Genomic DNA, 21,247 nt, shown 5'->3' on the forward strand with positions numbered 1-21,247 from the left:
GGCGGCAATTCTCACGCTCCTCTTCCCACAGCTAAAATAAATGTAATAACACTGTCAGGGCTACTGCATAAAGTTGAAGGAGGGCTTCAGCGCTGGCTTGATAAATGTGTCTGCAGACAGTTTAAGCAGGGACTGCATAAAAAAGTACTTGAATATCTTGTTTCTTTTTAAGAAGGCAAAGCATATTTACTTCAAGCAGCCATACTTCAGTGTCACCTTGTATGCTGTCCAATATGAAAACAAAGCTCACGGCAAGAAAAAGATATTTAAAACTTATTTCATTGTTTAGTTATTCTTAATGCTACAAAGAGGACTATCTAGGGATACACCAATCCAAATTTTTACAGTTCTGCAGTACCGACCTGATGCCAGTGTTACACGAATAAGCTGGAAGTTTGCTTTTCTAGTTTTCAAAATAAAATGCAGCAAGAAAATATTTGCTGGCAAGATTTTAAATTACTAGAGATGAAAAAATAAAAAAATTAAAAGACGTTTATTCACATTATTTGTTTGCATGAGTCACATGAGGAGTGTGCATTGGGAGTGAGGGTAGGGTGAAACAGCGATTGTTGTCATATCATAAAAATAAGATATTGCGATGACTATTGTAGTGAACCACTAATACACACACACGTAGTCAGCAAGCAAAACAGAGCATGTCAGCACATTCCCATGTGCATGGATTAAAAATGACTCAAGGTGACGGGGATGGCAGTGATGAGTACAGTGATGAAGATGACAGTGATTAGGAGCAGGAAGCATGGGCATTAACCATAAATTTAGTAGTGCTTTTATGCTGAGTAGCTCCTGTGATTATGCTGAGCTCACTGACTTTAGCCCCCTGATATGAAGCAGCCTGACAGGAGGAAGGAGCAAGGAGGTGAAGGGGAGAGGGAAAACAGGATGTCAAAGTTCCTGAAAATTGAACGACACCTTGGATATGTACCTAAAAAATCAAAAGAGCAGTGATCTATACAGGCAAACGAAGTTTAAATCTTTCTGTTCCCTCCAAAAGTATCCCCAGTGTTTGTCTGTCAGACGCAAAATCAACATTTTATGTGTCTGCGTGGGCGTTTGGATGTGTACATATCCTCATCAAAGAACATCAAAGGCCTTGAGGAATGAAGTATACGATGAGCGAGCTGCGTAATTTGCTTTTCAGAGAACTCTCTTGTTTCGAGAAATTGCATAATCACCCGAAATGATGTCTTTCACAATCTGAAGCCGGCAAATATAATGCACATATTCGGGACTCGTGAATAACACTATTAGACGCTTTGATGTTTTTCTTTTTTTAACATATATTTCTAATTCAAGCATTTATGGCTTATCAGTCATATTCTAATGGATCCATGAAATACCATGACATTTGATTTGTTTTTTGATTTTATTTGCTTGCTGTCTTATGAAGTAAGGCTCTCCTATTCATCCGTTAGTCAGCCAACCTGTCAGATAGTTAAAAGGTGGTTGTAAATACCAATATAATAATATTTATTTAGACTGCTTGCCCGTTTCTTATATATTATACATGATTATAAGGTGGACACTGACTAAAAAGGCTGGGCATTTGCTAAGTGAGTGTTAGTAAGCAGTTAATGATTAAAACTATTGTTTATGTGCCTCTTTTTACAGTATGTGTACTCTACACACAAGCCATGGGCAACAGGGAGTGGAGAGAGGTGAGTGTGTGCAAACCGGGTTTGAAACATTTCCTTCCATTTTATTAAACTTCTGTCCACTTCACTGCTGTCTTTCCATGTACACACTATGTAAAAAAACAGAGTTCTATTTGCATAGTTGCTAGAAATTGGCTGAAATTGGTCAAACAAAACTAAATGATAGGATGAAGTCCTCTTCAACTGAGTGTGACAGCCTTTATTTACTAGCTTTCATTTACTATTTGCTGTTGTACTGCCTCTGCTATGGTTGGGCAGTCAGCTAAACTCCTTCCCCACATCAAGACTCTGATGACACGATTCCCGGTTCACAGGTTTATTGACACAGGGAAAGGTGAAACTGTAACAAACAGTACAAGGCATAATCACTGTACTTATTCACCATGTACATATATAACGATGAAAATATATTAACCCAGTTTTTTAATATGTCAACATGCAATGCAACATGCAAAATTATGATTTTAACAAGTCTTGCTATAATGAATGCCTCCAATTCGTTTGTCATTCCCCTTTAACTAGCTCCATAAGCAATTGACCCTGTGCACGAGAAAATGCTAACTTCCTGGTTTGAGACCGGATGTGGGGTTGTACATTTCCGGTAGCTTTACTTTGCGGTCAATCGCTACTGCGAAGATATACTCCAAAATCATGTCCAAAACTCGAAAACGGAAAGATCGAGTTAAGTTACAAAGAGGAGAAGGTGGGAACACTCACCACTGTTGTGTCATAAAAAAATCTAATGATCAATTTTGACGTTTAAAGAGTTTAGATCGATCAGTTGTTTACATCACTCAACACAAGCAGAACTGCATCACTGCAGCAGAAGACACATCGTCCACATTCAGAAGCACATCTCTGTATAGTGACTGGTCTTATGATTCAAACAGGCAAATGTTCAGCATTCAAACTACAGGTGAAGAATAGTCAATTTTTTAGTGCAAGTTTGCATGCTTTTTTTACGTCACATTGTGTCCTGCGTCCTGATCGCTGCAGACGATCTCCTCCGTGACGTCTCTCCTGTACAGTACAGAATCGCTGCATCGTTGCTAGCAAGTGTGACTCTGAAGTGCAGTGCTGTATGTCCACGAAACGTTTTGCACCGTCAAAAAATAAAATTGGCTACTTGATTTCACCTATCACAGGTTATTTTTAGAACATAACACCCGCGATAAACGAGGGACAGCTGAGAAATATAACATTTGAATCCATTTTCTCTTTTGCCCTGAGGCACAGGGGAAAAAATATCGACAAGTCGATGAACATCATTTACAGATATATTGGGTAAATGCCCGAGACTTCTACAGAAATGTAAATCGCAGCTTGATTCATTCATTTGCTTAACTTGTTTTGGACCGTAAACAAGGCGCGAATAGGACACCGGAAACAAAGCTCCCCACAGGAGTTTCCGCACCGGAAGTAACATATGCTAACGTGCACATAGTCAATTGCTAGCGTAAACTGCATAAGATTGGTTTTATCATTAAACTTACAGAAAAATGAACTTACTTGAAAGAAAGTGGTCTATACATGCACATAAAATATAAAACAAGTCTATACATACCCACAATGCTACCAAAGGCATAGGATCTATGTGGATGCCACTGGATTTATCTGGCTAAGGCCACCATGCTGCACATGCCTTCTCCTTAATTCACAGACTTACTTCCTGCTTACCGACGACATCATGTCCTATTACAGACTACAGGTTTTAAGGTGGCATCAGAGAGTTACAATTGCATATTTAAACATTTACCAAATCCAAGAAAACAGTCTACCTTAAAAGCCTTTGATATCAGAACAGCTGTTATTTGAAAATTAAAGTGTACTCTCTTTAATTTGAACATTTTATGCCTCAGTACATAATAAAAAACATGATCTGATCCTTAGCAGGTTCTAAAACTATTACATACAACCTCAAATGAACAACAACACCACAATATATTATACATTGTTGTTATCTGTGTAACACAAGCCAAGTCAGATTGCAAAAGGAAATAAGAATAGTAATTACAAAGGTAGATAGCAGTCATGTGCTACTAATCAGCTGATCATCGACAAGCTTAACTGTGTCTAAGAAAACACAACTTTTTGGCAGTTTGCTGGTCTGGAACATTCAGGTATGTGTTGCCACATTTCCAAGGAGGAAGACACGAGCGGAAACAGCTCTTGCTGCCCATCTTTCTGGGAAAGGTTATAAGGCCATGTCGGAAACAGTGAGAAAGATTATTCATTAGTCTTCCCAGGAGTGGATGCCCCAACAATTTCACCACAAGGCCAGTCATGTAATGCTCTGACATCTCAGAGTCCACAGCGCTCGGTTAAATTTCATAACAATAAAAGTTACTTTTATCTGTTCCTTTATCACAAGGGGTCACCTTAGCAGGTAGCTCTGTCTGTACACCGGGTGCCCTTCCTAGCACAACCCCTAAAGGAGAATTGCTACTCTGGTTTGAATTAAAGCAGCAACCTTTTGCTTATCAAGCAAATGTGCAAACCACTGCTTGCTTTGCAGCCACACGGCATGGACTCCTTGCAGTCACCAAGCCAACCGTGAACTCTGTACACCAAAGTATTCCACAGTCAGATGTGCAACCATCCGACAGCTAAAGCAACAGGACAGTGATTCCAAGCAATGACGGTAAATCCAGAACAGAATTGCTGAAATAGATAAGAATCAGGGTGTTGAACTGAAAGCCTTGCATTAGGAGATACCCACAAACCTCAGTGATCTTAGGCGATGTTTTAAAGAAGAGTGGACCAAAGTTCCTCCATAACAATAAGAGACTGATAAAGTCAGAAAATTGTTATCTAAAGATATTGCTGCTAAACGTGTTTCTACAAGCTATCACATAACGCGGTGTTTTTCACGCACAGCTTCTACATTTCAGTTTTGTTTCTGTTAAATAAATAACGATAGTCTATAATCTGCCACGTGTTGTTGTTCATCTGAGGATGTTAAACTAAACTAAATCATTTTTTGTCATATCCTGAGTCATAAAACCTTGGCATTGAAAAAAGGTTTGCTTTCTTTTTCACAAATATCAGCCTGTTGGTAACACTTTAATTAAGTCAAAGGGTCACGATGAATCATCTGCACAAAATTTCATTTCCAGTAGTAGGTGAGATTTTTCAATTTGGACTCAAGTGGTGGCTGGGCCTACGTACGTTACCTATGCCAAAAAAAACGAAAACACACCCCAAAATAAAAAGACTAGCTCTATTAAAACCAGTCTTATATACACAGTGTTTAAGGTTTGGTTACTTTCAGCTGTGGTTTACAAGTTAGAAAGGTGACATTTAACACTTGTTTGGTGTACACACCCTAGCCTCTACCAGTATATTAGTGCAGCATATATTTCGGCAAGACCAACAGACAAAAGAAGTAAAATAATGTCCTGTAAGTATTTTTAAATACTAAGTAGCTACGAATATTGTCGAGGAAAGTAGAAAATATTAAAGTGTTGTATAGTTACACTCTAAATACAGCTCACAGTACTTATAAAATATTTATGACATCAATGCAATACCAAAGTGTTGCATAATACACAAAGTGCAACAATACAAATGTTTTCAGTCCGGCGTTTGTGGGATTTGAGGCATGTTATGTTAGTGATTCAGTGAGGGAAGAGATTCAGTGTGCAAATGTAGTTTCTTTGATTAGGCCTAGGCTAATGATGCTGTGAGATTTCCGTTTTCGTTTTGAAAAATAATCCCGTCCACACGTAAAGGCAGAAATGAAGGAAAATGCTGCTAGGAACACGCCAAAGCAGCAGGTGGCGCTATATTCCTAACCGTGTAGAAATGTTGGCCAATCAGAAGTCTAGAAGCCTCGGTGGGAAAAAGTAAACAAAGCTGGGGCATAGAAGCAAAACTGAGTCGTATATGTGGAGGGACAGTAAATGTGTGTGTATATGTAAGCATTTAAACACTGCAGAGAGTACAATTAACAGTAACAGTTTTGTAGAAATTCATTTCACCGAAACAATAACGTGGCGCACAGTGTGACGTCAAAAAAGGCGCACATCTTTGACGCTGCGTTTTCTGCGTTTTCTCTGTTTTTCTCGACCACACGTAAATGCAAAAACGGAGTTTTAGAAATATCCACCCTGGCCGGAGTTTTTAAAAATCTACGTTTTCAGTGACCAAAAACGCCGTTTACGTGTGGACGAAAGGTGCAAACCCATAGAAAAATCTGCGTTTTCAAAAATACCCGGGTACGTGTGGACATAGCCTTAATTACCTGCTAGTGTACAGTTCAGGTATCTGGAAATGACGCGAAGATTTACAGTGTAAACTGAAAGGCTTGTGATGTAGTAGTGCTCGAGAGTTAGTAGAAATAACCAACAGCCACCACTTTATTAAGAGAACGCATGCACGTTTTATTACGATCGAGCCGCCATCAACAATACGTTTTACAGTAAATGTTCATGAATGCAAATCAGGGGGCAATTCTTTCAGCACCAATCATTCGCAGTTATTCATAGATCCGAGTGGCCCGTCTTCTGCATGCGTTATTAACAGGCTGAGTTAAATGCCAAACCGGAACCCAACTGACCCCATTTGACTTGATACTTCAGCTGCGGTGCATTCATTACACTAAAGCTGTACATAATCTTCTGTAACAAGCCTCTCGCCTCCTGAGGAAAAACCTGCAAGTGGATACAATATTTACTCGAGTCACTGCAGCGTCATAAAGTGCAGGTAAAAGCTGTGATTTGGGAAAGGTTAGAGCTTTTAAGTGTGGCGAGATGCAGAAATGTATACTCACATATTATAGATTGTAAACTTGTAGACTGTAAAAAGTTGAATGATTTCCAAACTGTTTGTCTCCTAATCTTTTTTTTCTTTTCTTTTTTTTTTGTCTAGTTTGGCAGAACAGAGGTGATTGACAACACACTAAACCCAGACTTTGTTCGGAAATTCATTTTGGACTACTTCTTTGAGGAACGACAGAACCTCCGGTTTGACCTGTAAGTAACATGTACACGTGCATGTGTGTGTTTCTGCATCACTGTGACATGACTAGTTCCTAAACTTGCATTTAAGACTCTGGATATAGATTATGTTATAGTTCACTGAATATCAGTTTGGCTTTGATGAAAGCTTTGAGAGGTATTGAAATGAAAAATTCTAAGTGGTAAATGTGGCTGTTTTTACCATAGTCACTAAAGCTACGTTCACACTGCAGGTCTTAATGCTCAATTCCGATTTTTTGATCAAATCCGATATCTTTGTCTGCTCGTTCACATTACAAATAAAATGTGACAGCAAACGTGCTCTAGTGTGAACGCTCAAAGCGGCCCGCATGCGCAAAAGAAGACGTCACACACAACACGCTCTGTTTAGACCCAGAGCAAACAGTATTGTTTGACTGATGGCCCTTAATGTCGGACTTTACGTTTTCCAATTTTTGCTTTAAGTTATTCTGTTATTTACATAATAATGTAAATAACCTAATAATGATCCTTATTGCTGTTTTAGAGGAGCGGTGCTTCAAAGGATAGCTTCAGATTTCTGTCAGAATCTGCAGATTATACAGAACAAATAAAATGTTCACGTTTCTCCAACGTTGTCTTCCAAAGAGTTTCACGGGATGGCCAGGAAGCGTTCACGATGTCTTATCGGGCGCTGATAATTGGCATCTGTCTTGTGTCAGTGACGTAAAAGACGGATTTAATGCAACATGACCGTTCACACAGCAGTCGCTTTCTGAAACATTGGATATGTATCAGATTCAGTACCACAGATCGGATTTGAAAATATCGGATTTGTGCCGTTCACACTGTCAGACCATGATCGGATATGGGTCGCATAGGGTCAAAAAAATCGGATTTGATGCGCTTTCGCCTGCAGTGTGAACGTAGCCAAAGATGATTGTTATTTCCATCTCTATGGTTCTGAGGCTTCTCCACCCCTCCATGCTTAAGCAAATAAAGTAGGAGGTCGGAGCAGCAGCAACACCTCCTGTGAAAGGTGGGTGGGTGTTGCACTAGAAGCCTCCTTGTGATTGCTTTGGTTCCTAGCAGATTACCACGGTTGCCCATAGTTTGCAGTCTGGATATACTGTATCTAATGCATGGATTTAGACAGTCTTGTCTCATATATTACTAGTACACAGCTCTGATTCTCTTCTGCTGGTGATGTCCTGATGACTGAGTCATGTGTTATGAGCACAGCTGTCTCATACTTCTTTCCATGGAGGCAAAAGATTCTATCTGTAGGGTCTTAGATTAGGTGAGGGGATTCTCCATCTCGTGTGGCTCTCAGGTCACATTTGTTACTGAATTATGGGGCTTTCAGTGGCTTTATTATTTATATTCTAATCTATAAAGCAGGGAGCCATGGCGACAGCACCACCGGGATCTCAAAGTTCTCCCGTGAAGAGGAGCTAATGTGTCTGCGTCGATGTTAGTTGATTCATGATAGATAGCAAAACGAGGGAAAGAACAAGGTAGACACAGACAAAGACGTCAAATGTGACTTTGTAACCCAAACAAATGTGGTCTCTATTTCACATCTGCTCTTGACTACGGCTGCACGTTAAGCCAGGACTAATGTGTTGAGCTCATATGTACAGGAGGTGTGTCACAGGGTCTTGTGGCGGAGAGACAAAACCCAAATTGATGCGTGCAATTTGTGTGTGCATTGCCACATGCGTGACCATGGTGACAATGTGTGTGTCTGGGTGTTTGTGTTTGCGAGTTTGTGTGAAGTTTAGCAGGTAGCCATAACAACCAGGGTTTCGGGGGGATGGTGGGTGTGATATAGGAATAGACAGATTTAACCTTTCATATCTAGTCCGGCTGCTCCACTTGTGTTCCCGGTGTACTTTCACGTGTACACAAACAAGTTACTTTCTGTGTTTTACTGACTTTGTAGGGCTCAGTTATTGAACTGTTATTTGCTTTCATCTGTAGTATTTCAGATGAAATGAAGATGAGCTGAATGATGGGAGAGACTCTGATGAGCCAAAGTTTACTACTCTTATTATTGCGCGAGCATATATAATAGAAACTGGGTCAGTGGTGTTTACCGCTTATGTCACTGCAACCCAAGCTTCCTAAGCAAATTATCTTTAAGCTAAATTTATGCCCTATTGGCTCTATGTAGACTTTTTCAGTGTCTTCCCCGCCTGTCTTCTGTTGCTCTCTTACATTAGAGGTGTGCAGGTTTTGGATTAGCACTTATTTGCAATATCAGGAGAGCAAGTTTAAATCTATTGGAAGAATGACATCTCACAGAAAGATGGGGACATGTAAGGACATCTGTGTGTTTGCGTGTTGCGGCTATGTCTGCTCATTGGTTATGTGATTATAAATGAATGAACGCTTAACTCTGTGTCTCTTGAGTGGTTTTCTGGACATCTGAGGGAAAAAACAAACAGGCTTTTTGTGGGTCTACGAGTAGGTTATGTGCCATTTTCAGTATCATTCAGCGTGTGCATCCGTGTGTGAGACTCCTATGTGTACCGCTTTTGGTCAATGTGTCTGTGGTGGAATTAAGGCACGACGGGACCACAGATCCATGTTTTGAGCCATCTTTATTTAATATTTGCATCACACCACCACAACCCCGCAACCCCTGAGTCCTCGTGTTTTTAAACTTGGTGGACGTGATTAAGGATGCCGTGCAGGTGCGTCCGCCCTCCCTGCACGGCACCGCAGGCCACGCCCCACCACATACCCCCATCGCCCGACTGAGGCCGGGGAGCCATCCGGCCGAACCTACTCCCCCCACCGCGAGCGGGAGAGGGGATCAGCCTGGACCGTCGGCACCCCCGGGCCCTGGCCTAGCGAGAGGGAGGTGTCTGTTCAGGTGGCCGCCCACTTATCCAGCGGCGCCGGTGATGAGGTGGGTCCGGGGGTCGCCCACGTATCCAATGGCAGCCCCGGAGATGGACCGGAGGCCACCCATGTGGCAAGCAGCGGCGCAGCCGGCGTGACCTCAGGCCGGGGCTCATGGGCGGCTGGGTAGGCGTCCAGCACGCCGGACCACACCACACGCCGGCCTCTGGTGGAGGCGAGGCCGCTCTGCTCCACCCGCCGACCTCGGGTTTCGGTGGTGCGGACTCCCCTTGCACGGGCACCTCCGACTTATCCCGCGGCTCCTCGAGCGCCGCCGCTGCCTCTCCCGGCTGGAGCGGCTCCTCGGGCGCCGCCTCCGCTGCCGCCGCCGCCTCGAGCAGCCCCTTGCGTGGCTCCTCTCCCTCCAGCCGGCGCAGACCCTCGCCCGCCTCGTCCTCCGCCTCCGATTGGAGCGGCTCCTCCGCCACTCCCGTTTGGACGGCTCCCCGCGCGGCGCCTCCGCCTCCAGCAGGCACAGCCCCTCTCGCCCCTCGTCCACCTCTGGGTGGAGCGGCTCCTCTCCCTTCGGCAGGTGTAGACCCTCACGTACTTCGTCCGCTGCCTTCAGCTGGAGCAGCTCCTCCACCGCTCCCGACAGAAGCAGACCCTCGCGCGGCTCCTCTTCCTCCGGCCGGCGCAGACCCTCGCACGCCTCGTCCGCCGCCTCCGGTTGGAGCGCCGCTCCCAGCTGAAGCAGCCCTTCCCGCAGCGGCTCCTCTACCTACCTGAGGGAAAGTCATGCCTTGAAGTCTCGAGGGTCTTCACTGTCGCCACCTTGATGTGATTTGGTTTTGGTCTGAGGGACACTGCAGTCTTACACCAAGAAACAATTGGGAACAATGAGACGTTCCAACTATAGAAGTTGACCTCAGCTCATTAGAAATAGTACAGGTTTAAACCTCAAAAGCTACAATGTCTACAGTATCCGGATGTGTGCGTGCAGCCTTGCTGCTTCTCTTATCAACGACTGTATGTCGCTGGTCCTGCTGGCCTGCAAAGGGTAACGCTGTCTGAGATGATACCAGATTGAAGAATGTTTACTCCCTCAGGCTTATGGGAGTGAGATCTCTATGAAAACAAAACAGTTACAGAACAGAGGTTATGAAATACTACAGTATGTCCTCTCACTATGAAGTATGATAGTGCATTGTGTTCCACAGGGCTCACTGTGAAGAACAGTGCACTGATATATGTCTTTAATTTTACACTTCCCTAAGCTGAGGCATATACCGATATCATTCTAAACAGCTCAAAAGATAAAAACATAAAGCACGTCACATGTCCCACTGAGTTGAAATGGGACATTTTAAATATTGGTTATGCCTTAGATTTGAATTAAAAGAGAATCCTGCCACACACAGTATATACTGTACATCACCTTTAACATCCATGTGAGGTAACAAAATTGCCTCTCCCCCCACTGTATTACCCAGCAGAGGCCAATCCATATTTAGTGGTGGGTGAAATGACCTGAGCTGTGAAATGACCTCAGATTGCTGAGTGAATGGGTCGCCTGATTGCCTCCCATTCTTCAGAGCTGGAGGGGCTATTTCTGGAGAAGTTTGTCTCGCTGCAAATATTGTGTGTTTAAGAGGTTGCCAGGTGAAACTGAGGATTGTGAGTACTGCTCAGACGTGTGTGACAGTAATGAAAAGAGATGAAAACAAACGAGGACAGACTTCTTCACCTAGCAAGTCAATAGTTCACCGTTTCTGTTTCATTCGTTCACATGTACGGCCTCGCAGATATACGCATGACTGCCTATTAGTCCATTTAGTGTCATTTTAATAGAGGATGAGTGTGATCCTGCAATGTTGGGCAGTGAATTCCCAGAGCCTCCGCTCAGATTCTGCGTGACAAGATGCTTAACCCCATTACTGATTTACCGTCTCTGTAATCCCTTTTGTGTTCTCAGCCGAGCTCCTGTCACCCTCCGTCACTCTCTAATGCATTCACAGTGTGTTTTTGTTTTTTTCTGCAGGTATGATGTCGATTCGAAGAGCGCCAACCTGTCGAAACACGTGAGTGCTTGTGTATTGTTTTGTGTTTTTGTGAACGTAAATGCTGACCATGTCATTACCTGTCATTTGACTCTTTCCAACCACATAAGAGTACTCCGGTCATTAGTCTGCTGACTTGTGGTGTGTTCAGGCCACACTTGAATAAATAATAAATAAAGGCAAATGTGTGTCGGTGCAAATCGAATGTATTTAGAATTCATGAATTTGCCAGCTAGAGTTGTGTGATTCAATTTCAACTTCGTTTGGTCTGAATATATCTTTATGCCGAACAAATGTAGCCCTTATGTTAGGTACAGCTTGCTCGGACGTGGAGCTTTAATTCTTAGTGGCATAAATTAAACAATTTCTCACAGATTTTATTCCATATTGACATAACAGCATCACACTGTTGCTGCAGATCCATAATGCAAATCTCCCATTTCACCACATCCCCAAGGTGCTCTATTGCAGTGGTCCCCAACCCCCGGGCCTCGGACCGGTACCAGTCCGTGAGTCGTTTGGTACCGGGCCGCGAGAGTTGAGACTCAGGTGTGAAATGTTTAGTTTTCAGGGTTTTTAGCGGTTTTCAGCGTTATTTTGTTATCGTTTTTATCGTTTACTCAGTTTTCCTTGGTCTTTTCACGTGTGTTATGAATAAAAAAAAAATTTTCGGTACCGGTACTAGTTTTATTTTGTTGTATTTATCCGCAACACCTTAAAGGCCGGTCCATGAAAATATTGTCGGGCATAAACCGGTCTGTGGCGCATAAAAGGTTGGGGACCGCTGCTCTATTGGATTGAGATCTGATGAGTGTAGAGGCCATTTGAGTACAATGTACTTATTGTAATGTTCAATAAACCAGTTTGAGGTGATCTGAGCTTTGTGATATGGTGTGTTATCCTGCTGGTAGCAGCCATCAGAAAATTGGTACGCTGTGGTCATAAGTGTTGCTGGATGGCCAAGGTCAGCAACGGTACTCAGGCTATGGAGTTGAAATGGTGCTCGGTAAATACTAAGGGGTTCAGAGGGTGCCAGAAAAATGCCCCCCACACCATTATATCACCAGCACCAGAATGAACTGTTTATACAGGGCATGATGGAGCCATGCTTTCATGTTGTTTATGCCAGATTTTGAGCCTGCCATGTAAAACTCACAACAGATAACAAGACTCATCAGACCAGGCAATGTTTCTTTTAAGCTTCTATTGCCCAAATTTGGTGAGCCTATGCAAACCCCAGTGATGGTTGTGTGGGGAAATCCCAGTAGAACAGCAGTTTCTGAAACACTCACATCTGGAACCAACTACTGTGCAACTTTTAAAGTCACTTAAATCACCTTTATTCCCCCTTCATATGCTTACTTTGACCATGTCTACACATCGAAATGCATTGAATTTCTGCTGATTACATCTTTACCTTAACTAGCAGTTGAACAGGTGTGCCCAGGAAAGTGACAGTTGAATGCATAACAAAAAACCACAAAAACATCAAAGGTTTTAAGAGATGGCTGTCTACATGGACTGTTTACCAAAGTCTATAAATAAGAATATATGGTGACCAGAGAATTGGCATTAAAAATCTTAATATTTGCGTATTCAGATGTGTGTGTGCACATTTTTTTTCTGTCGGAGGTTTCTTCCTGTTAAAAGGGAGTTTTTCCTTCCCACTGTCACCAAAGTGCTTGCTCATAGGGGGTTGTATGATTGTTGGGTTTTTCTCTGTATGTATTATTGTAGGCTCTACCTTACAATATAAAGTGCCTTGAGGTGACTTGTTGTGATTTAGTGCTATATAAATAAAATTGAATTGAATTGAACTGATGCAGCATGCTCATTTGCATTTTTAGTCTCTTTTTAAAATATGTCCACCCCGGTTTTCCTTGGTCTTCCTGTTGTTAACTGTCTTTTCTCTACATGAGTGATATTATCAGTCTGCACTTTAATAAGTGATTTAGGAAACAGCTGTTTACATGCATCCCTTTGATCCATTTAGTGAGATTCACTGTGTGTGTGTATATATCTCAGTGGCTTGGGTTTCAGTGTAATCTTGTTTGCACACACCTGTACTTATAACATCAGCTTTATGGTGATATCTTAGACACGTTTGAGCATGGTGGTTGCTCTAGTAACAGGACAATGAGGTGAGCCTGATTATCCAAGTCGCAGAAAGTCACAGCAGCAGTGAAAATGATGGACGGGAATAAAAACAGGAGCTGAGGATGACAGAGTGGATATCGTTTTTACACAGCTGTCTTTTCTCCTTTTTCACTGAGTGTCCATAACACACAGCTGTTCAGTGCTTTCTTCCCATTTGCCAGTTTTTGTTGACTGTTTACTGATTTACCATAACCACACACGTTGCTGTGTTTGTCACACTTGCATGTTTCAGAACAGATTCGATGAAGCACATTTGGGTTATGCTGCAAGACAATGATCCAAAATAGACCAAGTCCACCTCTGAATGACTCAAAGGAGTAAATGAACTGGTTCTTAAAAAGCACTTTTCTACTCTACCTGAGCACTCAAAGTGCTTTATACACCTTAGCTCCTTCATCCATTTATACAAGCACTCTTTTTCTATGCTTAAGTGCTTTCTAACATTCACGCTCTTATGGTTGCATCGGTGAGTGGCTTGGGTTCAGTATCTTGCCCAAGGATATTTGGCATGCAGATGGAGCAGCCAGGGATTGAACCACCAACCGTCTGATCAGTGGGTGACCTGTTATAACCCTTGAGTTCCCCGCTCAAACTTTCCAACTCGACTGAACGGAAGAGTAGACCACAATTTCTCCAACTCACTGACAGTTAACGCTTGATTGCATTCCTTGCTGGGGTGGGTGGCACAACCTGTTATCAGGTTTAGGGCGTAATTAGTCTTTCACATATGGCCAGGTAAGTTGGAATTGTTTTCTTCTCATAATAAATGAAATAATAATAAAAAAAAACAATTTAGTATTTTCTTTTATTATCCTTTTCTGATATTTAAATTTGTTTGCTGATCTGAAACATTTAAGTGTGACAAACAGGAAAGAAAATCTAAGAAATCAAGAAGGCGGGGGATAGTTTTTAACTGAACTTTATATTAGGAGCTCGTCAGTCCAGTAATGTAGAATAGTTGAGCATTTTAAAAGTAGATCTCATGTTGTAAAGTTTATAAAAGGTTATCCAAAGTCTTTACTTCGATTTAACCAAGTATTTGTTTTCTCCAACTGTAACCAAGCAGCAGGTGAAAGCAGACCACAGTCTTACACACTCTGAACGACTCTTTTGTTTCTGTACTTTTTGGAAAGTGTGTTTGCTTTTCAACCTTCACTCACTTGACTTTTGTGTCAACGTCTACCTCTGAGCACAGCTGCAAACAGCCAATGCTGCTTTTGCCCCAAGGTGAAACACTGGAGCCATTAGTTCTTATCATTGCATGGCGTTTAGTATCCAGCTCATCAAGTCTGCCTGCGTAGCACATTACAGACACATACCCTTTATGGTGATGTAAAAAAACTAAAGAAGAAGAAATAATTTTAGCATTTTTGTACACTTCAAATGGAGCATTGTGTACTAAACTCCATCTAAATGCCAACGCGTCCTCTGTTCTATTTGATTAAGAATAACAAATGCCTGAGGACACGTGGACTGCTTTCTCCCTCTAGCAACACTGTTTGTCAAAATGATCTATTTTCTTCTTTTATGGTATTTCTTCAGCCCAGTTATAAGCTAATTAGAGATGGCACGATACCACTTTTTCATGTCCGATACCGATATGAATCCGATAGTTTGTTTTTTAATCAATAAAACTGTTTTTTTAATATATTGCTGCATTTTGTATAAGTTCAAACTCAAGTTAAAAAACAAAACAAAACACTAAAGCTATTCTGTTATACCCGTATGCAAAAAATACACTGCACCCAAAATATTTCATAGTTCAGCAAAACTGATCAATCTAATAAAGTTAAACCTGCTCCATCCTCCCTATTCTGGTAGAGTAGAAATCAATTATCAATAATCAATAATCAATTATTTTTCAAGAATAATTAAATAGATTCAACATCTTCCTTCAACAGAACTGCAGACTGGACAGATGGTATCTTCCCAAAGGAAAAAGTACTAGCTTATTAGACTTAATAGTTACTATATACAGTAATGGACTTCTATACATTTTACATCGGATTAAAACTTTGGGTGTAAGATTCAGATAATTATTTATTAAAAGCTAGACATTTTAAATAAAAGAAAAGTATGTCTTTGTGCCCCCTTTTCCCTGTTCATGCCCTATCGGCCCCCCTGGCTAAACTTTCCTGCACAGTTACAGCCGTCAGCTAGAAAGAGATCCTGGTGTAGAAAGTAATATTAAATAAATTCTAACAACAGATTATCAAGCTTAAACGTGCTGCTGTTGTTCAGCCGCTGGTTTCATCTTTCTGGTGCAAAGTGGGCGATAAACAAAGAAGAGAGACGGACTCGCGACTGAAAAGCCAATCAGCTGATCATTAAGCAGTTTCACGATTGAAGTAGCAGCAGGAGAGGGAGGGAAAGAGAGAGGCAGTCGCTCCATATATCAGTTGTTAAGCTTAACGCGGAATGCTTTACAAACATTCAGAGATGAACTTACACACTTGCTTTACTTCTCTCTGGGATAACTTCCTCGGAGATGAAATGCCGGTTTGGTAGCGAAGCTCCAAATGCTGAACCAGACCCCCCACAGGTCTTGCACCCCACAGCCGCTCTATCACGTGACGCATACTGCTCCGACGTGTTACGGTTATGAGCCGAGTTACGCCGTGAGGTGCTTTTTTTGATATTTAATGGATCGGATTACATTTTTTATTTCTCTCCGATATCCGATCCAGTAATTTAGGTCAGTATCAGACCGATACCGATACGTAATATTGGATCGGTCCATCTCTAAAGCTAATACAAGTAAATATAATAGCTGTAATTGGAACCTTTGTGGAGGCATTGTACCCAGGCTTATATTTCACCTTCAATAAGGCCCCATGCACCTGTTGAAAGGAAGTAGGTTTATTGAACCATTTCTTAATTACAACAAACTGCTGTGCGTTATCATTATGTGGCTTCCGGCTAAATAGGCGCAAATGGAAGTACAACAGTCACACTGATTTTAATGCAGAGCCACGGTAATCATGTTTTATGTTTTGACCTTTAAAAAACCCCAAAACCATATACTTTACCTTATCACTTACTGTTTTGCTGAACATCGTTTCTAAAATTGATTGCTCACATTTATAAAGACCGCAAATGTACTGCTGGCGTTTATATGACAAGTGTATGAAATAAAAGGAGATAAATTGGGTGCTACAGTGCAAAACACAGTCTCCAATGCAGGTTTAGACTCTTAATATTTCCCTTCAGGATATTTCTTTTCTTATTTTATTGGGTTTGATGTCTCTCTGGATGCAATCATTTCCTCTTGTGATGCCCCTAGCTGTTTCTTTTTTCTTTTCCTCTCCATATGACATTCTGTCACCTTTTTATCCCCTTTCATTGCCATACCTTTGTTCTCTCACTCTTCTCTTTTCCCTCCGTGCTCTGGATTTGCTCCCCCTTGGCTCACTCGTTTGAAATCAATAATCTCATACAGGCAGAGACAGCAGCCTTGGTGCGGCTCCTGTGGGGGAAGCCGGGGAGTTAACCCATTAGATGGTGTTTTAACATTGGGAGCTGTAGGCTGCGGACTCAGCTGGGACCTGGGTGAGAACTAGTGTGGCATATAGAAGGAAAAGTAGAAAGAGTAAGGATGAAAATAAAACACTCAATGTTGGTGTGTCCAGTACGGTTTTTATCCATATATCTGGGTCGTTCCATATGACATTAACCAAATTTGAAACATGTTCCCCGAAAAATAGGGTGTCTTTTGTAATTACAGTTAGATGCACCGATACCGATACTGGTATCGGGTATCGGGGCCGATACTGTAAAATGTGTGTGTACTCATACTCGTAAAAGTTAACCGATACCAACTTATTTCATTAATCAGAGGGTGGCATGTCATTTCTGTTGTAGTTTTTTAGATTGGCCACTAGAAGGCCAATTATTATTTTATTTATTATTTATTTTATAATAATTATTTTGTTTGTTTGTTTACAATATGGACACTCTGCAATAATTTAAAAGTTTAATTTATTCGCAAACCTAATTTGTATTTATTTTATTCCAAACAGAAGTGTTTATTTATTATTCTGAAAGCTCGAGACAGTGCCAATAGTTCAGTGATATTTTGTAAAATTACAATGTGAATAATTTAACAGAAGTGCTTATTTTTCACTTGAAATTTTTTTTGTGGTCATTTTTATTAAGGTTTTATTTTTTATCGGCAGGGAATAAAATAAAACCTGTCTTCCAATTCATTGCATTTGTGTGTGTGTGTGTGGTAGAAGTATCGGTTTTTGTACTCTGTATCGGCAAGTACTCAGATCCAAGTATCGGTATCGTATCGGTTTGAAAAAATTGGTATCGTTGCATCCCTAAGTACAGTATATTCGCATCGTGTGCTTTTTGATTGGCTTTTTTTAATGTAAGAGGTAGCTACTAAAAATTTCAGGGCTAAAAGAAATATATTTAATATTTAGGCTTTGGTTTAAAAATCATAACAAATAGCCAGGTTTCAGATGTTTAATTGTTTCAGTAGTAAAACTGCACTAGTACCACATCTGCAATGTGCAGTAGTAGAAACAAACTGGTGCTCTTCATTGTTGTAATCTGCTTTCTGATCATTTACAATAAATAGTTTAAATATAAACTGCAGGTAAAGAATTTCAAGCTTCACATCACCAGATGGAAAAGCATATGAACAGTGTCCTTCTTTTAGACAAGATCTTTTAGCTGTGATTCCTTCTTTGTCTTTGCTAATTATTATCTAATATAGTATTTTACTGGCTTACTGCCTGAAATGAGCTATTATGGTATGTTTCCTCTTCCCTATGTTTTTTTTTTTTTGTTGTAAAACCACCGATTGTGTATTAATAAGAAATCAAGAAACATGAAAGCTGGCCTCCAATTCAAGGAAATTTCTTTACTATATAAAAATCTAAGAGAGAACACGGCAACATCAACTGAATACATAAAAAAGAAATGGGAGCAGGAAATAAAAACTGATATCTCAACCGAGGAATGGTTAGATATGTGTGAAACCCAGAACACAACGACTAACTCAAGATGCTGGAGAGAATTTGGATGGAAACATCTTACTCGATTCTTTATTACACCAAAAATCAAAAGTAAACGGACTCAAGACAGTTTGCCATGCTGGAGAAGATGTGGTAACATGGAAGCACATCATGCGCACGTGTTTTGGGAGTGCCTGAAACTGCATAATTTTTGGAAGAACGTGACTCTTGTAATAGGCAATATCCTGGGCTATCAATTACCACACAATTTTAAAACTGTATATCTTGGGAATATTAGAGAGTATGTTATGTACGACGACTTGTATTTGACAAAAATCCTATTGATAGCTGCAAAGAAAGCTATAACAAGAAACCGGTACAAACTGGATCCGCCTTCTTCAAAAGACTGGTTAAATATTGTTGGAGAAATCTATGCAATGGAAAAAATGACTTACATTCTCAGATTAAAGGAAGATATTTTCGTTGCTAAGTGGGAGAAGTGGACATTATATGGCACCAAGGAAAACTAATGAACAAACAAAACATTTAAGGTCTATAACTCTGTATATCTATTGATGCATGCCCGTATAAAAGTACGTATATAAGCTGGAGTATGTATGCTGCGGAGTAAAGGCAGGCATGCATACAGTAGTTGATTAGAATTGGCACCCACACCTTTTGTTTGCTTTAGTTCTGTTTGTTTTGACTGTGTGCTTGCATGGTTATTTCTCCTGTAATGTAATACATGTCTTTGTTTAAACTGTGACAAAACTATCAATAAAAATTACAGTGTCAAAAAAAAAAAAGAAACATGAAAGCCCACAGTGACAGTTGAGCCTATAAGTCAACAGAGTTTCAAGCCTAAAACTTTTAAGCAACAGGAAACTTCCAGAATTAAATAGCTAATAGCGAATTCCCTCTAGTTACAGTGGGGCAAAAAAGTATTTAGTCAGCCACCGATTGTGCAAGTTCCCCCACTTAAAATGATGACAGAGGTCAGTAATTTGCACCAGAGGTACACTTCAACTGTGAGAGACAGAATGTGAAAAAAAAATCCATGAATTCACATGGTAGGATTTGTAAAGAATTTATTCGTAAATCAGGGTGGAAAATAAGTATTTGGTCACCTCAAACAAGGAAAATCCCTGGCTCTCACAGACCTGTAACGTCTTCTGTAAGAAGCTTTTCTGTCCCCCACTCGTTACCTGTATGAATGGCACCTGTTTGACCTCATCATCTGTATAAAAGACACCTGTCCACAGCCTCAACCAGTCAGACTCCAAACTCCGCCATGGCCAAGACCAAAGAGCTTTCGAAGGACACCAGGAAAAGAATTGTAGACCTGCACCAGACTGGGAAGAGTGAATCTACAATAGGCAAGCAGCTTGGTGTGAAAAAATCAACTGTGGGAGCAATCATCAGAAAATGGAAGACATACAAGACCACTGATAATCTCCCTCGATCTGGGGCTCCACGCAAGATCTCATCCCGTGGGGTCAAAATGATCATGAGAACGGTGAGCAAAGATCCCAGAACCACACGGGGGGACCTGGTGAATGACCTGCAGAGAGCTGGGACCAAAGTAACAAAGGTCACCATCAGTAACACACTACAACGGCAGGGAATCAAATCCCGCAGTGCCAGACGTGTTCCGCTGCTGAAGCCAGTGCATGTCCAGGCCCGTCTGAAGTTTGCCAGAGAGCACATGGATGATACAGCAGAGGATTGGGAGAATGTCATGTGGTCAGATGAAACCAAAGTAGAACTTTTTGGTATAAACTCAACTCGTCGTGTTTGGAGGAAGAAGAATACTGAGTTGCATCCCAAGAACACCATACCTACTGTGAAGCATGGGGGTGGAAACATCATGCTATGGGGCTGTTTTTCTGCCAAGGGGACAGGACGACTGATCCGTGTTAAGGACAGAATGAATGGGGCCAAGTATCGTGAGATTTTGAGCCAAAACCTCCTTCCATCAGTGAGAACTTTGAAGATGAAACGAGGCTGGGTCTTCCAACATGACAATGATCCAAAACACACCGCCCGGGCAACAAAGGAGTGGCTCCGTAAGAAGCATTTGAAAGTCCTGGAGTGGCCTAGCCAGTCTCCAGACCTCAACCCCATAGAAAATCTGTGGCGGGAGTTGAAAGTCCGTGTTGCTCGGCGACAGCCCCAAAACATCACTGCTCTTGAGAAGATCTGCATGGAGGAATGGGCCAAAATACCAGCTACTGTGTGTGCAAACCTGGTAAAGACCTATAGTAAACGTTTGACCTCTGTTATTGCCAACAAAGGTTATGTTACAAAGTATTGAGTTGTATTTTTGTTATTGACCAAATACTTATTTTCCACCCTGATTTACGAATAAATTCTTTACAAATCCTACCATGTGAATTCATGGATTTTTTTTTTCACATTCTGTCTCTCACAGTTGAAGTGTACCTCTGGTGCAAATTACTGACCTCTGTCATAATTTTAAGTGGGGGAACTTGCACAATCGGTGGCTGACTAAATACTTTTTTGCCCCACTGTATCTTCCAATACTGCAGGTGATAAAACTGGTCATAACACAGTCTTGTCAAATTGTATATATGAGCTTTAAA

At 41.3% G+C, this 21,247-nt stretch overlaps 1 protein-coding gene across 1 annotated transcript in view; it reads left to right on the forward strand.

The window, feature by feature from the left end:
• LOC102791628 (copine-8) overlaps nucleotides 1-21,247 on the forward strand; it is a 134,838-nt gene that overhangs the window by 35,383 nt on the left and 78,208 nt on the right. Inside the window, exons 3-5 of the mRNA XM_087830909.1 lie at nucleotides 1,633-1,679; nucleotides 6,546-6,649; nucleotides 11,505-11,544. Of these exons, the coding sequence (XP_087687035.1) occupies nucleotides 1,633-1,679; nucleotides 6,546-6,649; nucleotides 11,505-11,544 (191 nt within the window). The remainder of the gene's footprint in view (nucleotides 1-1,632; nucleotides 1,680-6,545; nucleotides 6,650-11,504; nucleotides 11,545-21,247) is intronic.

The sequence above is a fragment of the Neolamprologus brichardi genome, chromosome 17 (genome assembly GCF_056152115.1).
Source record: "Neolamprologus brichardi isolate AB-2024 chromosome 17, ASM5615211v1, whole genome shotgun sequence".
In the NCBI taxonomy this organism is placed as follows: domain Eukaryota; kingdom Metazoa; phylum Chordata; class Actinopteri; order Cichliformes; family Cichlidae; genus Neolamprologus; species Neolamprologus brichardi.